This window comes from Eretmochelys imbricata, chromosome 9 (assembly GCF_965152235.1).
Source record: "Eretmochelys imbricata isolate rEreImb1 chromosome 9, rEreImb1.hap1, whole genome shotgun sequence".
Taxonomy (NCBI): Eukaryota; Metazoa; Chordata; order Testudines; family Cheloniidae; genus Eretmochelys; species Eretmochelys imbricata.
Genome location: NC_135580.1, coordinates 89,923,335 through 89,944,514, shown reverse-complemented (window position 1 = coordinate 89,944,514; position 21,180 = coordinate 89,923,335). Strand labels below are relative to the sequence as shown.

General features: G+C 41.1%; 1 protein-coding gene across 1 annotated transcript; it reads right to left on the bottom strand.

Annotated features, from left to right (window-relative positions):
* Nucleotides 1–523: 523 nt before the first annotated feature.
* FAM199X (family with sequence similarity 199, X-linked) lies at nt 524–19,763 on the bottom strand. Its single transcript, XM_077825980.1, has 6 exons — nt 19,373–19,763; nt 15,597–15,816; nt 9,688–9,837; nt 9,148–9,309; nt 7,473–7,727; nt 524–6,463 (listed from the first exon to the last, which is right to left on the bottom strand). The coding sequence occupies exons 1-6, from the start codon at nt 19,552–19,554 to the stop codon at nt 6,293–6,295; spliced, it is 1,140 nt and encodes a 379-aa protein (XP_077682106.1). The 5' UTR covers nt 19,555–19,763; the 3' UTR covers nt 524–6,292.
* Nucleotides 19,764–21,180: the final 1,417 nt, after the last annotated feature.

Genomic DNA, 21,180 nt, shown 5'->3' with positions numbered 1-21,180 from the left:
AGTAGGTGGGTTACGTGCCTGATTGAAAGCCTCACTTGGGCTTTAGCCAATACCCCAGGATAGGCCAGCTAGCCTGGGTTGAAAGCGCCACTAAAAACTCAGATTAGAGGTTTGATCAGAGGGGGATAGATTAACTCGCAAGTGAAGATGTATTCTTAAAGACTTCCTCTCCCTATGCACAACACCAGGATTGTAGAGAACATACGAGAACTTTTGGTGACCTAGTCTTTAGGTGCAAAGTCACTGATTAAAGCCAGAGCATTTTTGCTAGTGGGTCTCAGATTATGTAACTCACTTCCTCTGATCCATCAGAATTCAACTGAAAGCACATCTGCTTTAATCAAGTGTATGTTTTACTATGAACCTTTGCTGGGTTATTTACATTGAACAACTAGGGCTGTACATGCTATCTTCTACCGAAGGCAGTTTAAACATGCTTCATTTATTGGTGCTATCTGCCCACATGTTGGGCAATGTGCACATAAACCCCATGTCAAACTTTATTGTTCAAAACAAGACCACATTTTTCAGTTTCATCAGCACATCTTTGCTGTGTTTTTAATTCCAACCCCTACTTTGATGTTCACATGACTATTTTAAATACATTGAAGAGCTGAAAATAAAGTCAGTCACCAGTGTTGCAGCTATTAAGTTCTTCACAACTTCAGAAAAAAGCTTTCTATAAACACTGTGGCAAGAAGGTACAGAATTTACAGAGGGCAGTTTTATGTACAAAAGTGCATTGTTGCAATACATGTAGCAGAAACCCTGGAAAAATAGCTCCAATTTAACAGTTTCATACATTATAACTCTTAAGACTATTTGAAGCAGATTTTTCAAATGAGACAGCTTCCTTCTTGCTCTAGTTATGACTTTTATTCTCAGGGTTCCAACATCACTGACCTTTTAGAATGAATTAATTTGAAAATTTTAACCACATTATGAAATGTTTTAAAGCTCTCTGCATTTCTCTTCTCTATTATTCATTCAGACCAAAGCATCAAACATATAAGGTTTAAGTTGGGCTAAAATCTGCACTTCACAAATCAAGGGCTACAAGAATGGGTCTTTATGCACACAACCCATTTCATCTGAGTTTTCCATGCACAAGAACTGCAGAATCAGTCAGTCAACAAAAAATAGTGACCATTAGGCCAACTAGTCTTAAATGCTGGGCATGAGAAACTGTGGCCTAACACGACACTTCAGACATCTAAAACAAATTTTTAGAAACCATCAATATTTAAAGGCCAACATGTCAATCTACTTTTGAAGGAAAAAGTACAGGCTTACAGGCCTTTCAGCAACTCAGATCAATACATAATTGTCAAATTTATACACATTTTTCCACATCTAGTATGTCCTCTTTAATAGTTTAAATGCATATGTATAAATTTAAGCAATAGTTTCTAGAGAAAGATCTCCACATGTTTTATTGACAATATAAAAAAGTTCACATTAAAAAACTAAATATTGAACCAAGAGAAGAGATCTGATTTTTGCTTACTGTAATGCTCAGTAAGCATTCTGTACTGAATGTAAGTTTAGCATCTTTTAATCTAGTTAAGTTTGTCAGGCTGTTAAAGGAAGAAGATACTGAAACCATTTCAAACAAAACAGAAGATGAAATTAGCTATACATATACAAAAAGCGAACAGGGCTGTAGCTCTTTCTTCCTCATGTTTAATCGTGCTCAAGACTTACTTTATTTTTTTTAAATATAAACAGTCCTCTTGCAGTTAGATTTTCAGTGCTCCTTCTAAGCCTTTATAGAGAAAAAATTCCCAGGCAAACAGTTAATGTTCTTGCAGAGTTTAAATGGATTAAATTTATATCACAGCTGTTACGAAGCTCAAGATAGCCACAGAACCAATACTCAGGAACCAAATAACTATTAGCACTTCCTTTTCCACTTGGAAATTTAAATATTGGAAGCAATGTACATCAAGGGATAAAAAGCAGGATTGGACTTTTAAAAACGCAGTTCAAAGATCTAAAATTTTAACCGTTTGGCTTCTTTCTGTAGCTACGATGTCAGTCTTGCAAAGACCAGATGGGATGACAAATCACAGTAGTAACTAACATCCACGTAGCAAAACAAATATCTTTTTCAACTACAAACCCATAAATTAGATTGACACCAGGGGCAAGTACCTGATGAGAAGGACACTGCATTTTGTAAGTGAAAACCAAAATCATTGACAAAAAACGCTGGTGCTGAAAAAAGTTTTGTTCAAATGTGAGAATTGTAATCTATGGAGTGACAGAAGTATTTAACTTTTTGCATGCTGTTACACCTTTTGTTCTTGGAGCTATTTTCGCTCCAGCTCAGACACACAATCTCAAAGTGTAAATAAGGACCTCAGAACAAAGAAATCATCTAGAGCCTTATTTTCTGAGGTGTTGAGAACTCGGCCTCTGATGGACTGGTTTTACAAGACCAAGGTAAGAAAGTCAAAACATTTAGATGCAGGAGATAAAGAAAATGAAGAATGTTCAGTTTGGTGACCAAAGAACCACACCGTTATACGTGAATAACCAATAATGTAAGATTTTACTTTAGTTGCAGGATGCTAAAAACTACAAGTTATTAAAGCAGCACCATTTTGGCACCTTTTGGAAGCCACTTTTTCCTCCACCCTTCTTGACTACAATCAAATTATACGAGGAGGAGCTGAACTCCCAAGGTGATGGTGAACCACCACCACCATTTGGCCAAAATAGTTCTGGAAGCTATTCATCCAAGTTGATGAAAACTGGAACTATTTAACCACTAAGCTTAAATTTAGATTTACACTTTGTTTTATATAGGACCACTAACACACCAGGATAGAAATGCTATTTCTTTCCCTCTCATTTTGTGTTGTAAAATATTAATGAAGAATTATATTGGCTAATATTTAAATTGATGACTCATTCTGCTCTTCATTTTTTAAAAAAATTGTCAGATTTTGTCCAGGAGGGACCTATTTTAACTAACAATTCATTTCGTAATAATTTTAATTTGTTTTCCTTTTCCACTACATAATTTTAAACAAGCGTCAGACTCACTTTAAGGCACACTAAAAGTGATATATCCTCATTATGACGAATGGGGATATACACATCCTTATCTACAGAGGTGAGAACTTAAGTTAAAGCTTGGAGGCTAGTATAACATAGTTTTAATATTCTAGTATTTTTAAACAAACTAATGTTTTGAATGATATCCAGTTTAAAACAATTATAAAAATAAGTGAAGCATTTCATATAACATTTACCAAATGACAAACAGATAAAAATAGGAAAGCCTCAGGCTTTCCATTCCTTTCAGTGAAGCTTCCCATTTCAAGGAATTCTGCTACTGCACATAATCGCTATAGCAAGGTCTTCCTCAAATGTTGCTCTACAACTTAAGGTTTAGATTTAGGAATTTATTATTTAGAAAAAACTAACTAACTTGCCATTCTGGTAAGTAAGGGTGACAAACTGCTTTGGGGTTAACACTGACATTTACTCTCCTCTGAAGCTGGTAATAAGTGACTCAAAAGAGTTGCATCTCATCAAAATGAGGGGCCACCTCTTGCAATAAAAACTAAGAATTTCACACTTTGAAGAGCAGACTTGCTGAGACAGAAAAATAAAGTGACACTTTCACGCCCCCCCAAAATTGAGATTTTGCACCCTTCTTATAATTAATTTCAGCATTTCAATGCTCTATGTACAATATTCTTTAGATAAAGATGCATAGTTCAAAGCCACTGTAGAAAATAAAGGCCGTACTGAACTGCGATAGATACCTATATGGATTATGTGAAATGTTTCATGATGAATTTGTGAACTTCTGCCACAAGGGTTCAATACTTGGACCCTGAAATTAGCAGTTTTAACAGCAATACAATTTCATGTATCCTCCATCTCAGAAACTTGTTAACAGAAAGCACAAGGATTATTTGGTTTGAGTTACACTTATCACTACAAACAAGATTTACTATTCAAGTTTATGGGGGATTGTTTTTGTATTTTACTATTGCAACCATGTATAAGAGACAAGTAATAAAAAAAAAAAAGAGCTCACTGCCCAGGACAAGTTACCAGTATATTCAAATGACAAGACAGAAATGACATAGCAGGTATTTGAATTTTAAAACTGACAATTAAGTTGATATTTCTCATTGCCACTGAAGACAGTGGGCAATCAAACTTGTTAGTGACTTTTGAAGAATCGACTGAGAAGAAGAGTTTACATTTACTATTTTGACTGTGGACCTCTCGCTTATTGAAGCCCTTTCATTTGGCATATGGCATTATAAATACTTACCAGACATTTCAGATCTCCAGTATATTTTGCATCTACCTCACAGGTGGTCCATGTTCTGGAGTTTGTAGTCTGAACAGTAATATGCCTAGGTCATTTACTACCAAACAAATATTTCCAAAGATGCTACAGTCTAAACGTATGTCATCATACATATGTATAGAAGTTTTTACTTTTGATCTTCCACTGAAAGTGTGATCTCAACTGTAGTATCATTGTTAACATTTTCTTTGTCCCCAGATTTTTTTCTCCTTAATTTAACTTTTGCAGCCCACCGGAAAGCAATAAAATTCTACTGTCAGGACTAATTTAGGGCCCAATCCTGTAAACACTTGCACTGTTGGATAGTCACACTGAGTTGACAGGACTACTCACATGTGCAAAATTATTCATGAGCAGAGTTAGGTCCCAATCCTGAAAATGCACGCCTCAGGACTCCTGTTTTCTGAGGCCACATCAAATTGACAGTAAGAGAGAAACTCATTATCTCCAGAGTGAACAAATCTAAATGATATTAATGAAGCACCAATATAAATGAGAAGGTCACCTTTCTGAATTCAGAATTCTAGTCACCTCTTTCACCTCTAATAGTTGCATTTGAATGAACACACAGCAGTTTTATCCAAAACAAAACATGAACCCAACAACCAACATTTCCATAATAAAGTCAGAAACTGGTTTACTAATTGTCAAGAATAAAATCATCTCAATTTGAGTTTTCAGGTGCAGAAGTAAAAACTAAAAGACGTGGCTTGTTCTCCTCAGCAACACTTATTCAAAAGGCTATACAACAAAACCAGTACTCTGAGATAGATTAGCAATGATACAACACCTCGTAAAAAAGTTCCATCACCTTAAACTATCCTGCAAGTGGTAAATAAACTGGGAGCATACAGGTAAAACACACAGCTGCATCAATAATTAGGTTCTTTTGCCAACAGCAAATAGTTATTCTTACATATAGTTTTGGCCATAAAGAAATACCTACCAAGTTTGGGCATCAATTGTTTGCACTTCGGTTTCCAGGAACATTTTTTAAGACTTTTTTATGAATAGTATCCTATGACTGAACCGCAGATATTAATGTAATGTATGAGATTTTCATTTTTTAGGGTTTTTTTTCTTCTTAACATCAAGACAGAGGATGTACTGATTAACCATTAACAACATAAATAAGACTATCAAAGGAACCAAAAACTAATCATCCAAATATTGAGGAGCAAGGTAACTTTTTAGAGACTAAGGTTTACATCTTAAAGAACAGCCAATTCCTCCTAGAAAAAATTCTACTTTTGAAAATAACCTCTCTTCTACATTTTGTTACTAGCTGACATGTGCATTACAGCTTTGTGTGGTGAGAAGTCTGCTTCTGCTTATTACTCCCCAATTACTTCATAATTCTTTCAGTGAAATCATAACCATCATTTCCAAAAATCCAATTTCATGAAGTATTAGGATTTTATATGGGTGAGGGGCAAGAACTGAGTAACTTATAGAACTAAGATCCTGTTTTCATGAAAACAAAGCTCTTAATAAGAAATAAGGGAACACAGAATAAGACAAAGGTGAGATTTCCTATTTAGAAACAGGGTTTTGTTTTTTTGTTGTTTTTTTTCCCAAAGTTTGCTATCAGTATCAGTGTGTCTTTAAGAGTACCAACCCATTTAACAGAACAATCCATTGCAGTTAGCTTCTTGAAAGCAAATACCATACAAACCTAATTCAGTGGCTTATTTTTAGACAGTATCTTCTCAGCAGCTTGTTAAAGTCACTGAAATTGTCTGTTGAAGTCTCAATCTTAGTCAAAATTGTTAGTCTTAAAAAGTCAGATCACTTGAATAAATTATAAATGTTCAAAATATTAAAATTACACTTAATAGAGGGTTCTGTCTGATACATTGTTAGCTCTGTCCTAATCAAAATTTTGGTCAAGAAACGTATGTAAACAAAGAATACACTTAAGGCTTAGAAAGAACACTGATAAATTCATCCCTGTCACATTAAAACATCCACATCTCCTTCATGGTCCTCCTCAGTCACTTTTAAAGAGAGCACTTCTTCATTAAGAAACAATCCACTCAGTCTTTCCTTCCGAGCCTGTCTCTGCTCTTTCAGCTGTCTCTTGCGTAAAGCCTTTTGCTGTAGCTTCCGTTGCTTAGAACGTTTCTGTCAAAATAAAGACAAATGGCAAAATGAGTTCTTCTATATCTAGACTACTGGAATAAATGGTCCTTTATTAGAAACATTAAAGGTGGATTTTAGTGAACATAAATTAGTGTAAAGTTAGGGTCTGTTCTGAGAAGTGACTAAAAAAGGCACCCTTACTCAGATCTGTTCCATGTGTTTATTCAAAATCCTACTTAATTTTGTCACTTAAATAAGCAAGTTTTTACTGCTTTTTACTGTTTAGCCATGCAGAGCCAATGCAACTAAGAGTGAGCAAGATGCAAATTTTATACCATGTTGTGCATTCTCCAAACTGTTTAAGTATCTATCAGTTATACTTGTGCAAGCTCACTGGAAGAGGATGCACAGGTAAAACTGAGCCTTTGAGATGAAGAACCTTAACTATAAGTGATGAGTCACGAGACTAAGAGAAATCAGCTTGTCTTAAAGCCCAGTCTGAGTTTGCAAAATTGGAAGAAACACACACACAAAATGAAAATAATTGAGACACAGATGCCATAATGTTACTTGTGAAGAATCACTTCAGTGCACAACCACGCTTGCATGAGCAAGTAATCTATGAGAAATATGTTGAAAAAACAAAGAGAGATTAGGCAACCAGACAAGTTCTATCAAAAAGATCAAGATAGTCTAACATTCATGTATTGTGCTCTGAAAGATTGATCCATCTTTGATAAGTTCAAAGGAAGAACACGTCCTTTTGCCCTTAAAAGAGCCAAGCTGATTTATCAGCTCTTTAAATACTCAAACAAAAATCAAAGCTAGTCTAAGCCCTACCCCACGCCCGCGTCTCAAAATAATTCTTCCTGTGCAAAAAGGAGTGGCACGGAGCAATAAGAACTCATGGGGCAACCGGCCAAATAATTCCCTTCGGTCCCGCGACCGTCAACGACACTTTTTCTTTCAGTAAAAATACGACCGTCGCGTAAGCGGCTCGAGCAAGCAACCGATGAGAGAGAGCGCGGGCGCGCACGAGCAGCGGCTTCACCTTTGAGTCCCGGAGTCTCTCGGCGGCGCTCGCGGGTAAGTTACTGTCGCTGTGCGCTCGGCTCACGGCGGCGCTGGAGCTGGCAGCCGAGTTGCCCGGGCTGGAGCTGCTGCTGCTTGCGGAGCTGACCAGACTGGCACTGCTACTGCAGGCACTTGCCCCGCCCACGCCGCCGCCGCCGCCGTAGCTGCTTCTCTTCCAGCCTTCCCTTGCAGGCCGCTGCCGCGGGCCGTGTTCCTTGACATAGTTTCTCACCTTTAGAACACAGGCATTAAAGAGCGGTAAAAGCTTGATTGGCCACAGCATATTTAATGGAAGCGCTGTGCATTTTAATGTTTATTACAAGTACGGGGGGGGGGGGGAGACCGAAACCGAAACAACTACTTATTGTAATGACCACTACGGACATCTTCACTTCGGCTTTCTTAAAACAGACGTAATCAGCTAGGGGGAATTACTTGGCATTTTTACTTTAATATAAACAAACATTCTTCCCCTTTCTATTCAATGCATTACAAAAAATATATCACCATGTAGAAAGGCCAGCCATACTAGTAAAAGACGACTAACGTTTGTTTAAGCAAATTATGTTTTATAATCTTATTGTACTACGTAGACATAGCCAGTAGTAACCCTCAAAAGAGTAGTTTTCAGAGTAGCAGCCGGGTTAGTCTGTATTCGCAAAAAGAAAAGGAGGACTTGGGGCACCTTAGAGACTAACCCATTTATTTGAGCATAAGCGTTCGTGAGCTACAGCTCACTTCATCAAAAAGAGTAGATTCTTATCCATTTTAGGTTAGGATTGCGTTTAAGTGTTCTGAAATATGAAATGGCCCTGAATCTGTGGTGGACCTGAGTGCTCTCGATTTCGACTGAATTCAATAAAAGCTGAGGGTGCTAGGCATCATGCCAAAACAGGGCCCCAAAATAGGTTCAGAAATAATATAAGTGGAGGGAAAACAAAGCTTATGATAAAAAATGAAGCTGTGGTACCATCCACCTCATGTGACACTAAGGGTTGGCTGAGTGGTTACTCTGCACACGCAGTGAAGAGTTATATTTGCTCTATTTTCTATAAGGTCAATAATCCTCTCGCTTCAACAAGTTTTTTCCCCAAAAAATATTCATTTAGAAAGCTGCCAAATCAATCAGAAGAATTACATCATCTCTCATGAGAATTTTTATTTTTCTTTAAGTTTAGTTTAGTTTTTGCGAGCAAATTAAGGCCCCAATCCTGTAAATGCTTATGTAGGTGTAGAAGTACAGTCACACAAGCAGTACCTCCACTTTGGGACTACTCATGTAAGTGAAGTTACACACCAGAGGAAACATTTGCAGGACTGAGGCCTAAATCTTGAAAGTTACTCAGCGAGTATTTTGTCTGAAACTGTTTCATATACCAGAACTAACTTACCACTTCGGTCACGTTTATGTAATTAATGTGTTTCATATAAGGTCCAAGATCACATACTGATCTGAAACTGTTGAAGAAGAAAGCCAAAGTTCAACAACATACTTTGTGTTCCATCCTGCCCACTGGTACTCAGTGAATATGGAAAAAAAATTAGTCACAACCCAACAGATGATTTTCCAAGACATATATCAACACATACCACATGTCAGAGAGCAATGGTAACTCCAATTCAGGAGACACATACAAAAATTTTAAACCTACCTGTTTCAATTTTTCATCCGTAAGACAGTTTAATTCAATAATAAACTCGCTATCTGTAGGTGAGATCTGAGCAGTGGGATCAATAATTTTAATAATATCAAGTTGCTCTCGAAGACCCATCTCAGTACTGACTTTCCGACTCAGGTATTCAATATATTCAACCTAATAAAAACGCACAAAGTTATTAAAAACTGCTAGCTCTTAATATGAGTCAAAGCAGAAGTAAAAGGAAGGAACCAGTACCATTTTGGATCAAAGAAATGCTCTCAAAATGTTGCATTTCCTATGATTCTTGACTCAACCTAGTTGAGTATCATCGAAGATAAAAATTCAGAATGAAAAGGAAAAAGTTAGCAGTCTCTGTATGTACACTTGACGAGAAATGTGATCTCTCACTTCAATAGTCATGTACACTTGTTCAGAATCATACTTCCATTGCTGTAACCAACAGAAATTTTATTAAACTAACAATTTAATTGAGTCTTAATTCTTCTGTACATCTACACTGGTTCTCTCCAATACAAATGAAAACAAAGTTACCTGTTCATCATTTGTCATTGCGCTCCACGGGAGTTCATCAAGATTCCTATGCTTGTTTTTCTTTTTTGGAAGTAAGCATGGAGAGCTTGGAATACTAGGTATGACATCAGAAAGTACATCACTCCCACTTGCAATGTCACTGCCAGGCAACTTGTAGGTGTGGAAAGAAAAAAAGAAACAGAACAAAAATCTCAAAATATGCTAGGTCGGAGTAGAAAAATAGTCAGACCAATACTATTAACCTTGCAAAATATGCTGTCAACTGGGCAAAGTATCAGTTCTTAATCCAAACAAACTAACAATTGCCCACAATGATTTACAACTCCAAAACACAAAAGTTAATTTTGTGAACCATCTGCAGGAGTGAAGTGTAGCAAACTCAAACTATGCAACTTTCTACTTCATGATTTCCCTTTTCAATTTGCATTCAGGGAAATGTCAGACGTATGCAGCATTTCACTCTTCCCTATCCATTAATATGATATGTTAGTATGTTCTATTCCTGGGGGATTTCTGCACCACTGCACAGAATTTATGTCCCCTTGCAGATTTCTTTGCTTCCCTGCCGAAAAATGACTTTCTGATGGGAAAGCAAAGGGAAGCCACAAGAACTGTCACACAACCGTCCCCATCAGTACTGGGTGCCCAGAGCAGCCGGCAGAGAGGTAAATCACTTTGGGAAAGGGGGCGGGACTGGGGAAGACCCAGCTGGTGTCTCCTACCCTTGCGCTGAGCTCAGCTGCTAGTCCCGGCTGGATTGGGGAGGAGGGGGCTTCCTCTTCCCCTGCACAGCATCTGAGGATGCGTCAGACCCATCCCCAGATTTCTCCCCCAGATGTAGGAAGGTCTGCAAACTCCGCCCCCACTTCCTGCACCCATGGCTCTTCAGCTATAGGGAGAGGGATCCCTGTACAGGGAGCTGCTCCCCAATCTGCATAACCCCCGTGCATCCAGATCCCCTCATACCCATACCCTCCTGTTGAGCCCCACTCCCCCTTCACCTGGACCACGCCAACGAGCCACCCGAACACCAATCCCCACCCCACTGAGCCCCAACCAGCTGCACCTGGATGCCCACCCAACTGAGCCCCACTCCCCCAGCATCTGGATGCCCCACAGAGCCCCCCCCACTCCTTTACCTGGACCCCCCCGCAGAGTCCCATTACCGTTGCACCCAGAATCCTCCAACAAGCCCCTGTTCATCCAGATCTCCCACTGAGCCACCCGCACCCAGATGGCCCACACAGAACCCTGTCAACCCACACCTGGATACCCCCACACTGAGATCCTGCCTTGCTGAGCCTGCCTGCCCACACCTGGTGCACCTGGCACGGAGGTGCAGGACCCTGGGCTAGTTTCTTGGGCAGGCCCGGTCCTTGTGCTGTGGCAGGGTTGGGTGCAGCGTCACCAGAGTCCGTGTCCTGGAGGGGAGCTACACAGTGATCTCCCACCTCTGTTCAGCCAGTGGCCTATGCTCCCCAATGCCATGGTGGAACTTCCACATTTAACAAATAAAATTTGCAGAATTTTAAAATATTGTGTGCAGAATTTTTAATTTTTTTGGCACAGAATGCCCTCATGAGTAATGTTCTCTATTAAAGCATCATTCTCTGCCAAGCATCATCCAACAGGAATGGTCATTGTGAAGGGAAATCAAGTGAACCTGATTTGCCTAAGCTCTGTTAGAGTCAAACTTTTTACACCGGAAGGAATTTTAAAAAATAATTTAGCCAACTACAAGCTGGTTAAGCTGGCACTAACTGGAGCAGTGCTAGAGCGGCTGGCTATGAACACATTGCCTTCTCTGATGGAGTTCTGTCCAATTCCACTCACTGAGGTTTTGGATGGTGTCATAAATATAAAGGGAAGGGTAAACCCCTTTGAAATCCCTCCTGGCCAGGGGAAAGCTCCTCTCACCTGTAAAGGGTTAAGAAGCTAAAGGTAACCTCACTGGCACCTGACCAAAATGACCAATGAGGAGACAAGATACTTTCAAAAGCTGGGAGGAGGGAGAGAAACAAAGGGTCTGTGTGTCTGTCTATATGCTGGTTTTCTGCCGGGGATAGACCAGGAATGGAGTCTTAGAACTTTTAGTAAGTAATCTAGCTAGGCATGTGTTAGATTATGATTTCTTTAAATGGCTGAGAAAAGAATTGTGCTGAATAACTATTTCTGTCTGTGTATCATTTTTGTAACTTAAGGTTTTGCCTAGAGGGATTCTCTATGTTTTTGAATCTAATTACCCTGTAAGATATCTACCATCCTGATTTTACAGGGGGATTTCTTTATTTCTATTTACTTCTATTTTTATTAAAAGTCTTCTTGTAAGAAACTGAATGCTTTTTCATTGTTCTCAGATCCAAGGGTTTGGGTCTGTGGTCACCTATGCAAATTGGTGAGGCTTTTTATCCAACATTTCCCTGGAAAGGGGGGGTGCAAGTGTTGGGAGGATTGTTCATTGTTCTTAAGATCCAAGGGTCTGGGTCTGTAGTCACCTAGGCAAATTGGTGAGGCTTTTTACCAAACCTTGTCCAGGAAGTGGGGTGCAAGGTTTTGGGAAGTATTTTGGGGGGAAAGACGCCTCCAAACAGCTCTTCCCCAGTAACCAGTATTAGTTTGGTGGTGGTAGCGGCCAATCCAAGGACGACGGGTGGAATATTTTGTACCTTGGGGAAGTTTTGACCTAAGCTGGTAAAGATAAGCTTAGGAGGTTTTTCATGCAGGTCCCCACATCTGTACCCTAGAGTTCAGAGTGGGGGAGGAACCTTGACAGATGGGTTGCAGCCAACTACATCAATCTGGAGCCTTGCCACGTGGCCAATGAATTCTAATGAGAAGGGGTTGTAGTCCTTCATTGAGGATTGTTAATGCTTCCCATTGTGCAGCCAGGGTGCCAGCTATACTTAAATAGCATATGATGAAGCGCCTGCTCAGAAAATCACCACTAGTCAATTATTGGACAGTCTCTGACTCACCAGTTTTAAGGAAGCTCAGTAACAGAGTGATACTAAAGAAACTCCAGACAAATATTGAGGTTGAGGGTGCCCTCAATTAATGCCAGATTTCAGAGGTGGGGACAGGCCAAACTCAACTACAATGGAAGCAATGCTGATAGCTAAGGAGAAGCATCTGGGCAGAAGTAGCAAAGGTGAAAAGACCACCTTCCATTTGTGTGGGTGTAGGTCCAACCTTTGCCAACAGTTTGCAGGCTGGAGGTCATAATTTTATTACTACACCTGAGGTCTCAGCTATTAGCTGTAACACATACTACCTTTCTCATGTATGGTTGGCCTGGAGGTTGTGATCATTCTTTTCTAATGCATCCCCAAACCAGTGATACAGGTTTATTATCCCAGACTGCATTACTGCAACATATGCTACTTGGGGCTAGCCTTGAAAAGTCCCTGAAAGCTTCAATTAGTGCAGGATGCAGCACAAACCTGTTGTCCGCAATGGCTACTTACTCACTTCTGTGCTGAGTAATATTCAAGATTATATTTATAATCTGAAACTCCTCTCTCCTCCATCACATGAGTAACTCTGTCAATATACATTGCTTAAACTTCCCATGGCAGGGCATTCACGGTGCCTCTAGAAGTGCTCCTTCTAGAAGTCCACCACAGCCAGGGTTTAACATGCTTCAGGGCACTACAATACTAATCTGTTTGGTCAAATTTCTCAGAATGTTTTATTTAGTTTAGCAATAGGAAGTGGAGGAACATGGCTTAATTGCTGACCTTTACATTGAAAAGCTGGGATTTTATAACTAGTTGCTTTTATAAAATAAGGTGCTCAGATGCTTAGAGAAGGGAAGCAACAAATTTATAAATTAATTTTAAAATGGTTACTGCAAGTGGCTTAAACTGATTTTATGGATTTACGTTTACTTTGATTAGATTTTGGTTTTCAAAATTGCATGCGTTATATACATACCAATTCCTGGCACATGTGGAATTTGAGTTTTTCATATTTAAAAAAAATGTTAATGCATAAATATTTTGGAGGCTTATTTTAAAAAGATGGGCTTTTTTGTTCATTCCTATTAACATAAATAACACTAATTTAAAAAAGACTTCAAAAGTTGAGAAATAAAACTCAAATGACAGTACATTGTTACTTAAACCCAGGTGGCCCTAACGTTGCAGAAATACTATTATTGTCATTTAAGGCCTGTAATTTATGGTTTTAGATCCTACAAAGATGAACATATGTATATATAAAAAATGGTAGCTTTAAATTTCAAAGGGACGCCCTAAAATAAAGGTATTTATTAAATTTTTGGGTAAAATTATTCAGTTTATTATCTTTTGTTTATCAAGCCACATTTCTAATTATGAGGTTATTTATTAAAAAAGACGTTCTGAACCACACAGTTCTAATTACCTGCACATTTGTGTAATTACAGGTGTTTAACACAAGTTATATAATTGGGAATATTTTCCATTGTAAAATAAACATTCTATTCCAAAAGGTAAAGTTTGAGAAGATTGGAAACCTATTTGTACTATACACAGTAACTACACAAGACACCTGCATCATGTTTTTTCCTGTAAGCAACAGCAGAATTTTAACTAGCTTCATTTGTACAACTGACATGTAATTTCTGATCCACTTCAAGTTTAAATGTGACAACTGAATTACTCACTTACAGAATTTGCTGTGTAAGGTTGTAAAAACAATGACAAATCTTTTCCAAAGCTCAACAAGTCCAGTCAAGTAGGTCTCTTCTAGCAAATGCTTATAGAAAAAAATGTCCAGTAACTACTCAAAAGGAAAGCTGGCAGCTAATCAAATAACCAGGAAACTCTCTTTTAAAATTATAATCCCACTGTGTCCATGCGGTAATGAACATTTCACATCTCAGTGAGAAACTAAGTCATCTGAGTAATTTTCTGAGGTATTTCTACAGGCTGCATTATAAAACTGCAATTGGAATTTCCAACTATATCCCTTTTTGTACAAGGGATATAGTTGGAAACTGGGATCCTAAAGCTGCGGTAAGAAACATGGAGCTACTTTTAGCTAATGCTATCCCACACAATGTCATTTACAGTTTCTCTTTTGTGGGATATCTGTAACATTCCTAATTCATCAGGGAATGCTTAAATTGGGGTGGGGGTTGGGGTTTAAATCACATTTGGAACAGACAGTATATTTCTATGACCACAGAGTATTACATACACTGTATGCCATGACTGAAGTCCATGAAAGATAAAGGAACATTATGCTTTTAATTGATTATTACACTTATCCCAGAACAGCATATTTAACTACAATTAAAATAAATTGAAACCTGTAAAGAAAGGATGTCTGCACATTCCACAGGTGAAAGACTGCTATATGCAAAAACAAAACAAAAACTGTGAAGATACCAGATTAGAATCTGAAGTTAGATCAAATTGCACGTAACAGATGCAGAGAAAAGTGCCACGGTAGCACAAAGCTCACCTTTGCACTCCTCCCACCCTTGGACCACAGAACACAGGGCTGGTCCATGTGATTAGAGCCAAAAATCACAAATGGGAATTAAGAACACAGCAGCAACCCAGCCACACCGGAATGTCAATGCAAGGTATACACAGCCAGATTCTAATACACATGCAGATGCCCCACACCAAAGGATAGGGCCTCACAGATGCAAGATATGCTGATAACTAAAAATGAATGTGACCATAATATGCAACAGCCCTATTTCAGAAGCTGGTCATGTCTTGTCATCAAAATTCTATATGAGAACTTTGTAATAAAATGGTCTATCAAAACACTTCCTTTACTGCTGAATCTCAGCATAGGCAGTGGGAGTTTATCGTACCATCAAAGAGCTTCAAACATTTACTTCTGAGTCAAAACTGCAAACAGCAGCTAGTAGATCCCACTTCATCTGCTCTGTTGACATAGAACTAGTTTACCTGCCACTCAAACTCGCTGTCTGACCAATCCCAATATGTGCTAATAGAAGAGGAGACATCACTGCAGACACTACCCTCTGGGAACAGATCAAAAGACGTGAACTCCTGGTCATCCAGCAGAGAATAGCAGTCATCCTGATCACCAACTGAAACTGATGAAAACAGCTCCTCGCTGCATTCTGAGCTGGCTACACTTGTTCCACAAGAAGTCAAGTTCCACCTGCAAAGCATACCAAACAAATTAACATCAACACACAGAAAAAATGCTTTGTCCTTTGAAGATGTACATTAAAATATCCATATCTTTGTATCAGTTGTTACATGTGGATTTTGCTGGAAATAAGTTAATTCATCTAATAAGCTGCATTTAAATTGATATTAAGGGTCTAATTTACATGCACAAAAATCAAGAAAAATTCAAAGGATGAATACTCATACACAAAGACTCTAAGTGTAATAAAAAATTTCACTAGAGCCATCATTTCCTTATATTTATAGTCTGATTTCTACTTAAATGTACTTTTTAAAAACGATTTCCAGTTTGTTTAAACCTCCATTAAAAGTATTCCCGTAATAAAGCATGACAAAATTAAAGGTACCAACACTAGATAAGAGAGGGAGGATGGTCTTGTGTTTAAAAGACAGAACAGGGAGTCAGCAAGCATAACTCTCTCTCACATGAGTAGATCCCATGAAGTTAGTGCTTGCCAGGGAAACATCTGGGACTCATTTACTTAATATTTTGGGCTCTGTTCTCAAAGCCAAAAAAGACATGGGATACAGAGCTTTTCATTCTAAAGACCACACAGAAGAACAGAATACAGAAAACGATCCACATAAAAAAAATCGAGTACCTCAATCAATACTACTTAAAAAGGATTATGTTCTCCACAGCTTCATTATTACGAATTAGTTAGTTGTGCTAATCAGGGAAAGTATATTTCCAACTGGAAAGTCTGTCTGGTCCCATAGAAAGCCATGGAACAGGTTTTCACTCTGCTGACCTACTCACATGAAGTTTAGCAAGGTCAGGAAATTTGTTTCAGCATCTCAATTATTTTTCACCAATACGATGAACAGAGACTTGACTATGTTTCATAATTGCACAGCATTCTGGCCCAATCCCAGAAGAGTTGGGAAAATTCAAAGGTTTCCAAAATTCACTGTACAAAGCCATGCGAGCTATCTTTAACCTGTTAAGTTTTATCCATTTGACATATTGATTACTATTGGAATATCCCTTTAATCACAGACTGAAGAGCAAAACCTTCTGATGTGGGAAGCATGCCTCTCAGCACCTTTACTTGATTTGCACACATGCTTGCTTGTCAACACTTATGTTTCTTAGGATGGCTTGTTGCATGTTCCAATAGGCCAAATATTTGCTGTAAATCACTAATGAATGAAGATGAGTGCCCTAATTAATACTGTAATTGCCAATTCCTACAGGAAGTTCATGGTCTGTAAAAGCCTTGCTAGTCTCTTAACACTTGATCGGACACAAACATCAAAATAGTTCAAAAACTTGATGAAAGAAAAAGTGGTGTCTGGCTGCTGAACATAGTACACCTGAGCAAGTACATGAGAAATGAGAATTGCATTATATTTACTTGAAATTTCAAAAGATACAGAGCACTTGCAGACACCATGGAAGTAAGTAGCATACTCTGAAAGGTGATAAGGACAAAGTGAATTGAAAAATAACAAAGACAAGTTACACGCTTCCCTGAAGAAATGAGGAACCAGCTCAAGATGCAGAATACTGACTAGTTAACTGACAGAGGCTTGGTTACACCTGCTCAGAAACTTGGATGACAGGTATGTTATAAGGAGGAACATTTAAAAATAGCGTACACATAAATTTACAAGTTTGGCACTCACATTGATCCAAAGATTGATCAGAAATACAAGAACCTATTGTTTAGGTCACATGCAGGCTTCATAGTAGTATAGTGCAAAAGCCCAGAGAGAAAATATAATTGAATTGATACTGAGTAATGAAAGCACCCTTACTGGATAATGTTTGTATTAGAATGATAGCTAGCAATGCTACGATTAAGGGCCTGTCAGCCTTAGAAATATAGTTGACAGTGGAAAAGCTATGTCAACGGCACAGTTTTGCCGCTGCAGCCACACCGTTGTAAGGTGCGCTGTCTGACCATTCTTTATTACCGGGAGCGAACATGTTTATCAACAAAATAAAACCACCCCCAACGAGGGGCGGTAGCTTTGTCAACAGGAGTGTGGCTCCCACAGACAAAGAGCACTGTCCACACTGGTGCTTCTCATCACTAAAACTTTTGTCATTCAGGGTGGTGTTTTTTCACACCCCCGAGCGACAAAAGTTTTAGCAACAAAAGTGCCAGCATAGATAAAGCCTAAGTTAACTTATTTGAATGTAAGTTGAGCCGGAAGTTGGTATGTTTCTTCTCAGTCTAAATTCAAACTTTGCGAAGTACTTGCCATATTTACACTAAAATAATCAAAAAATGTAAAGTGTGGGGGAGTTAGATGCACATGTGTAACGAAAAAACATTTTGAAGTCTAAACAGAATCATCAGAACTATCTTGAATTCACATTTAAGGCCCAGATCTGTAAGTTGTTGCAACTTTAGCGTGACTTATTATTGACATACAAAAAGTCACTTCTGTGTACACATGTACAAGATCTGCTTCTTGGGTAGACAAAATTATTTTTTCACTTTGGGAACTGATGTGTTTGTATTTTGTGGTAAACAGAAGTCGTAGTTTTTAGCAAAACTAGTTGTGCACTTTTGGAAGTTACACCTCACCAATGCCATAAGACTATGTGCACCAGAAAATCGAACAGGTCTTAACCGAAATGTGAAGACTGCACTAGTTTAAGCAAAATTTCAATCCATCCACTCTAGCCATTCTGACTCATGGCGTGAATCTTTGTAGGTTTGCTTTGAGCCCACTCTAGTGCCGTTCTAAATGGTTTCAGCTGCATCATCTTCGGAGTTCCTATCCCACAGTTCCCAGAAACAATGATTTCAAGAAGATTCAAAAAGGCCACAAATACACCAGAGAATAGCTATCTGAACCATTTTAGTACCAGCCCTAATGTCATCAAACTAATTAGCCCTGCAGAAAGCAAGCCTAATCCAAACGATATTTGCCATGTATGTGGGCTGGCTGGAGCAATTATGCGTTTTACAAGCATGCCGGAGTTGGGGTGGAGAAGAAGCAAATAGTTATTAGCGTAGTAAGGTTTTTTTTCAGCTTAGTGAAGGCTTACAGGCAATGCTACTATATCACCGTGGCTAGGCAGTAATACAGGGATTTGCAAATCTCTTGGGGGTGGGCGACGAGGGAACTAATTCACAGAAAGGCTCTGTCTGCACTAGAGAAACGGGTGCTATTTCCCAACCCAACTAGCTCAAGTTAAACTAGCGCAACTCTTGCCTAAACCATCATCCGTCCTGCCGAGCTCGTCAGGTACACTCTGGGGACGGAGAGGTTTCAAGGAAGCGGAGCCGATTGCACGAACTCTACTGGGGGAAGCCACCTTTGCTCCTAGTGCAGCCGGCGGGGGGCAAGGGGCAGATTCAGGAAAACAACTCGGTCGGTGGCAACCCCGTCCACCGAAGAGGCGGAGCGAGAGCTGAGCCGGGCACAGCCCGGGGGCGAGGGCAGGGGAAGCACCGCCAAGAGCCGGGGGCTCGCCCCCCACGCAGGGGAACCCCCCGCCGCCCCGCGCCGCCCCGCCTAGAGGGGGACCCCTGGGGCGCCGCACCCCGCCCCCGGGCCCGCACCTGCTGGAGTGGAAGCGGCGCAGCGGGTCGGTGCGGTGGCAGGACGAGAGCTGGCAGCCGAAGTCGCTGACATCCAGGCAGCCCTCCTCGCTCAGGCTGGCGGCCCGCGGCGGGGGCTGGTGGCAGAGCAGGGGGCAGGGCTCGTCCGGGGCCAGGAACTTCTCGTACAACGCCTCGCTCATGGCGCCGCGGGCAGGGCGGGGGGCCCGGGCGGCGGCTCCGGCCCGCCCGGCCTCAAGCACCCGCTGCTCTCGCGGGCCCACGGCGCCACCATGGACCGGGGCCCGGCCGGGGGAGGGGGGGGCGCGGGCTCTGGCCGGCCCTGGGAGCGGCTCACAGACACAACCGCCAAGCTGCGGGTGCCGCCATTACAGGCCGGCCGGTGCCAGGCTTCAATCAGCTCCGAGCGGGAGCCAGCCGCCGCCGCTTCCGGCTCCGGCTCCGGGAAGAGACGGGGAGGCTGCGCCCCCTGCTGCCACGGAGGGGAACTGCGGCCCCTAAGCCGCCAGCGTTCAGAGCCCAGACCCATCAGCACCGCCAGGGAGAGAGACACAGTATCCAACACCCTTAAGCAACACCTCTAGACACATATATATGCGGCAACACACACACACACACCCCATACCCAGGAACGCCCCCTCACACACACACACACACACCATACCCAGGAACGCCCCCTCACACACACACACACACACACCCCATACCCAGGAACGCCCCCTCACACACACACACACACACCCCATACCCAGGAACGCCCCCTCACACACACACACACACACACCATACCCAGGAACGCCCCCTCACACACACACACACACACCCCATACCCAGGAACGCCCCCTCACACACACACACACACACACACACACCATACCCAGGAACGCCCCCTCACACACACACACCTTACACCCAAGAGCAACTCCAGCCATACACACAGCCCATACCCAGCCAGACACCAGCCACACACACACCATCCCGGCAACACCACACTCAGCAACACCCCCTACACGCAACCCATACCCAGAAACGCACACAGATATATACATCCCATCTGCAGCACCCACCAGAGCCAACATACCCAGCAGCATATAACTGCCCTATAGACATAATTCACCACACTTAACACCCAACACACCCCGAAACACACACCTCACACACAATAACACAGGGAGAGCCGGGTCTGCTCTAGAGTGCAGAGGCATAAACATAGTAGATGAGAAGAGGAATGGACTCAAGGGTTATTTGACAGCAACATGTGTTAATGGCTAGTTGTGTAGCTTGATCCTGTATCTATTTTTCTGCTTCTCTTTCCCCTTTCTTTTTACTCTTTTGTATTTCTTTCTTTCTCCTCCGCACCCTCAGGGGCATAGGGTGTCTACCAGTTTCTGCCGTTGATTTCAGTCTCACGCTGATCTGTTCAGGCTTCTGTATCATGTTGATGGATTTGGCTTCTTTCTCTGTTCCTCTGCATAATGTTTCTCTAGGGCGCCTTCTTTTTTCTCCTTTGTATTTGCCTCGTTTCTCTTTCTCGCTTCTGTATTTGCGTTCCCTAAAAATCCCAGCAAAGCCGACAGGGAAAGCCCAGGAGAGTGGTGTGTGGTGTGTCTGTCATTCTGTCGTTACGAACGCCGGCTACGAAATAGGGACCCGCACTGGTTGACAGGGGGATCTGCAGCCAGCTGCAAACATCTGCCCAGGCTCTGCAATGGCCTGTGCACGGCGGGGAGTCATTAGCGTTGCTTTACGCCAGGCTCCGTTTCAGCGGCGCCGGGCCAGGCGCTGCCGCCTCCGCCTCGGGCCAGCAG

What these genes read in the sequence shown, in the direction of transcription:
- FAM199X (XM_077825980.1), bottom strand. Translation starts at nt 19,554, where the DNA reads ATGAGCGAGGCGTTGTACGAGAAGTTCCTGGCCCCGGACGAGCCCTGC. An exon ending in CGCCGCTTCCACTCCAGCAG is followed by an intron (nt 15,817 to 19,372) that starts GTGCGGGCCCGG and finishes TATGCTTTGCAG; the next exon opens with GTGGAACTTGACTTCTTGTG. An exon ending in CGGATGAAAAATTGAAACAG is followed by an intron (nt 7,728 to 9,147) that starts GTAGGTTTAAAA and finishes TGTGTTCTAAAG; the next exon opens with GTGAGAAACTATGTCAAGGA.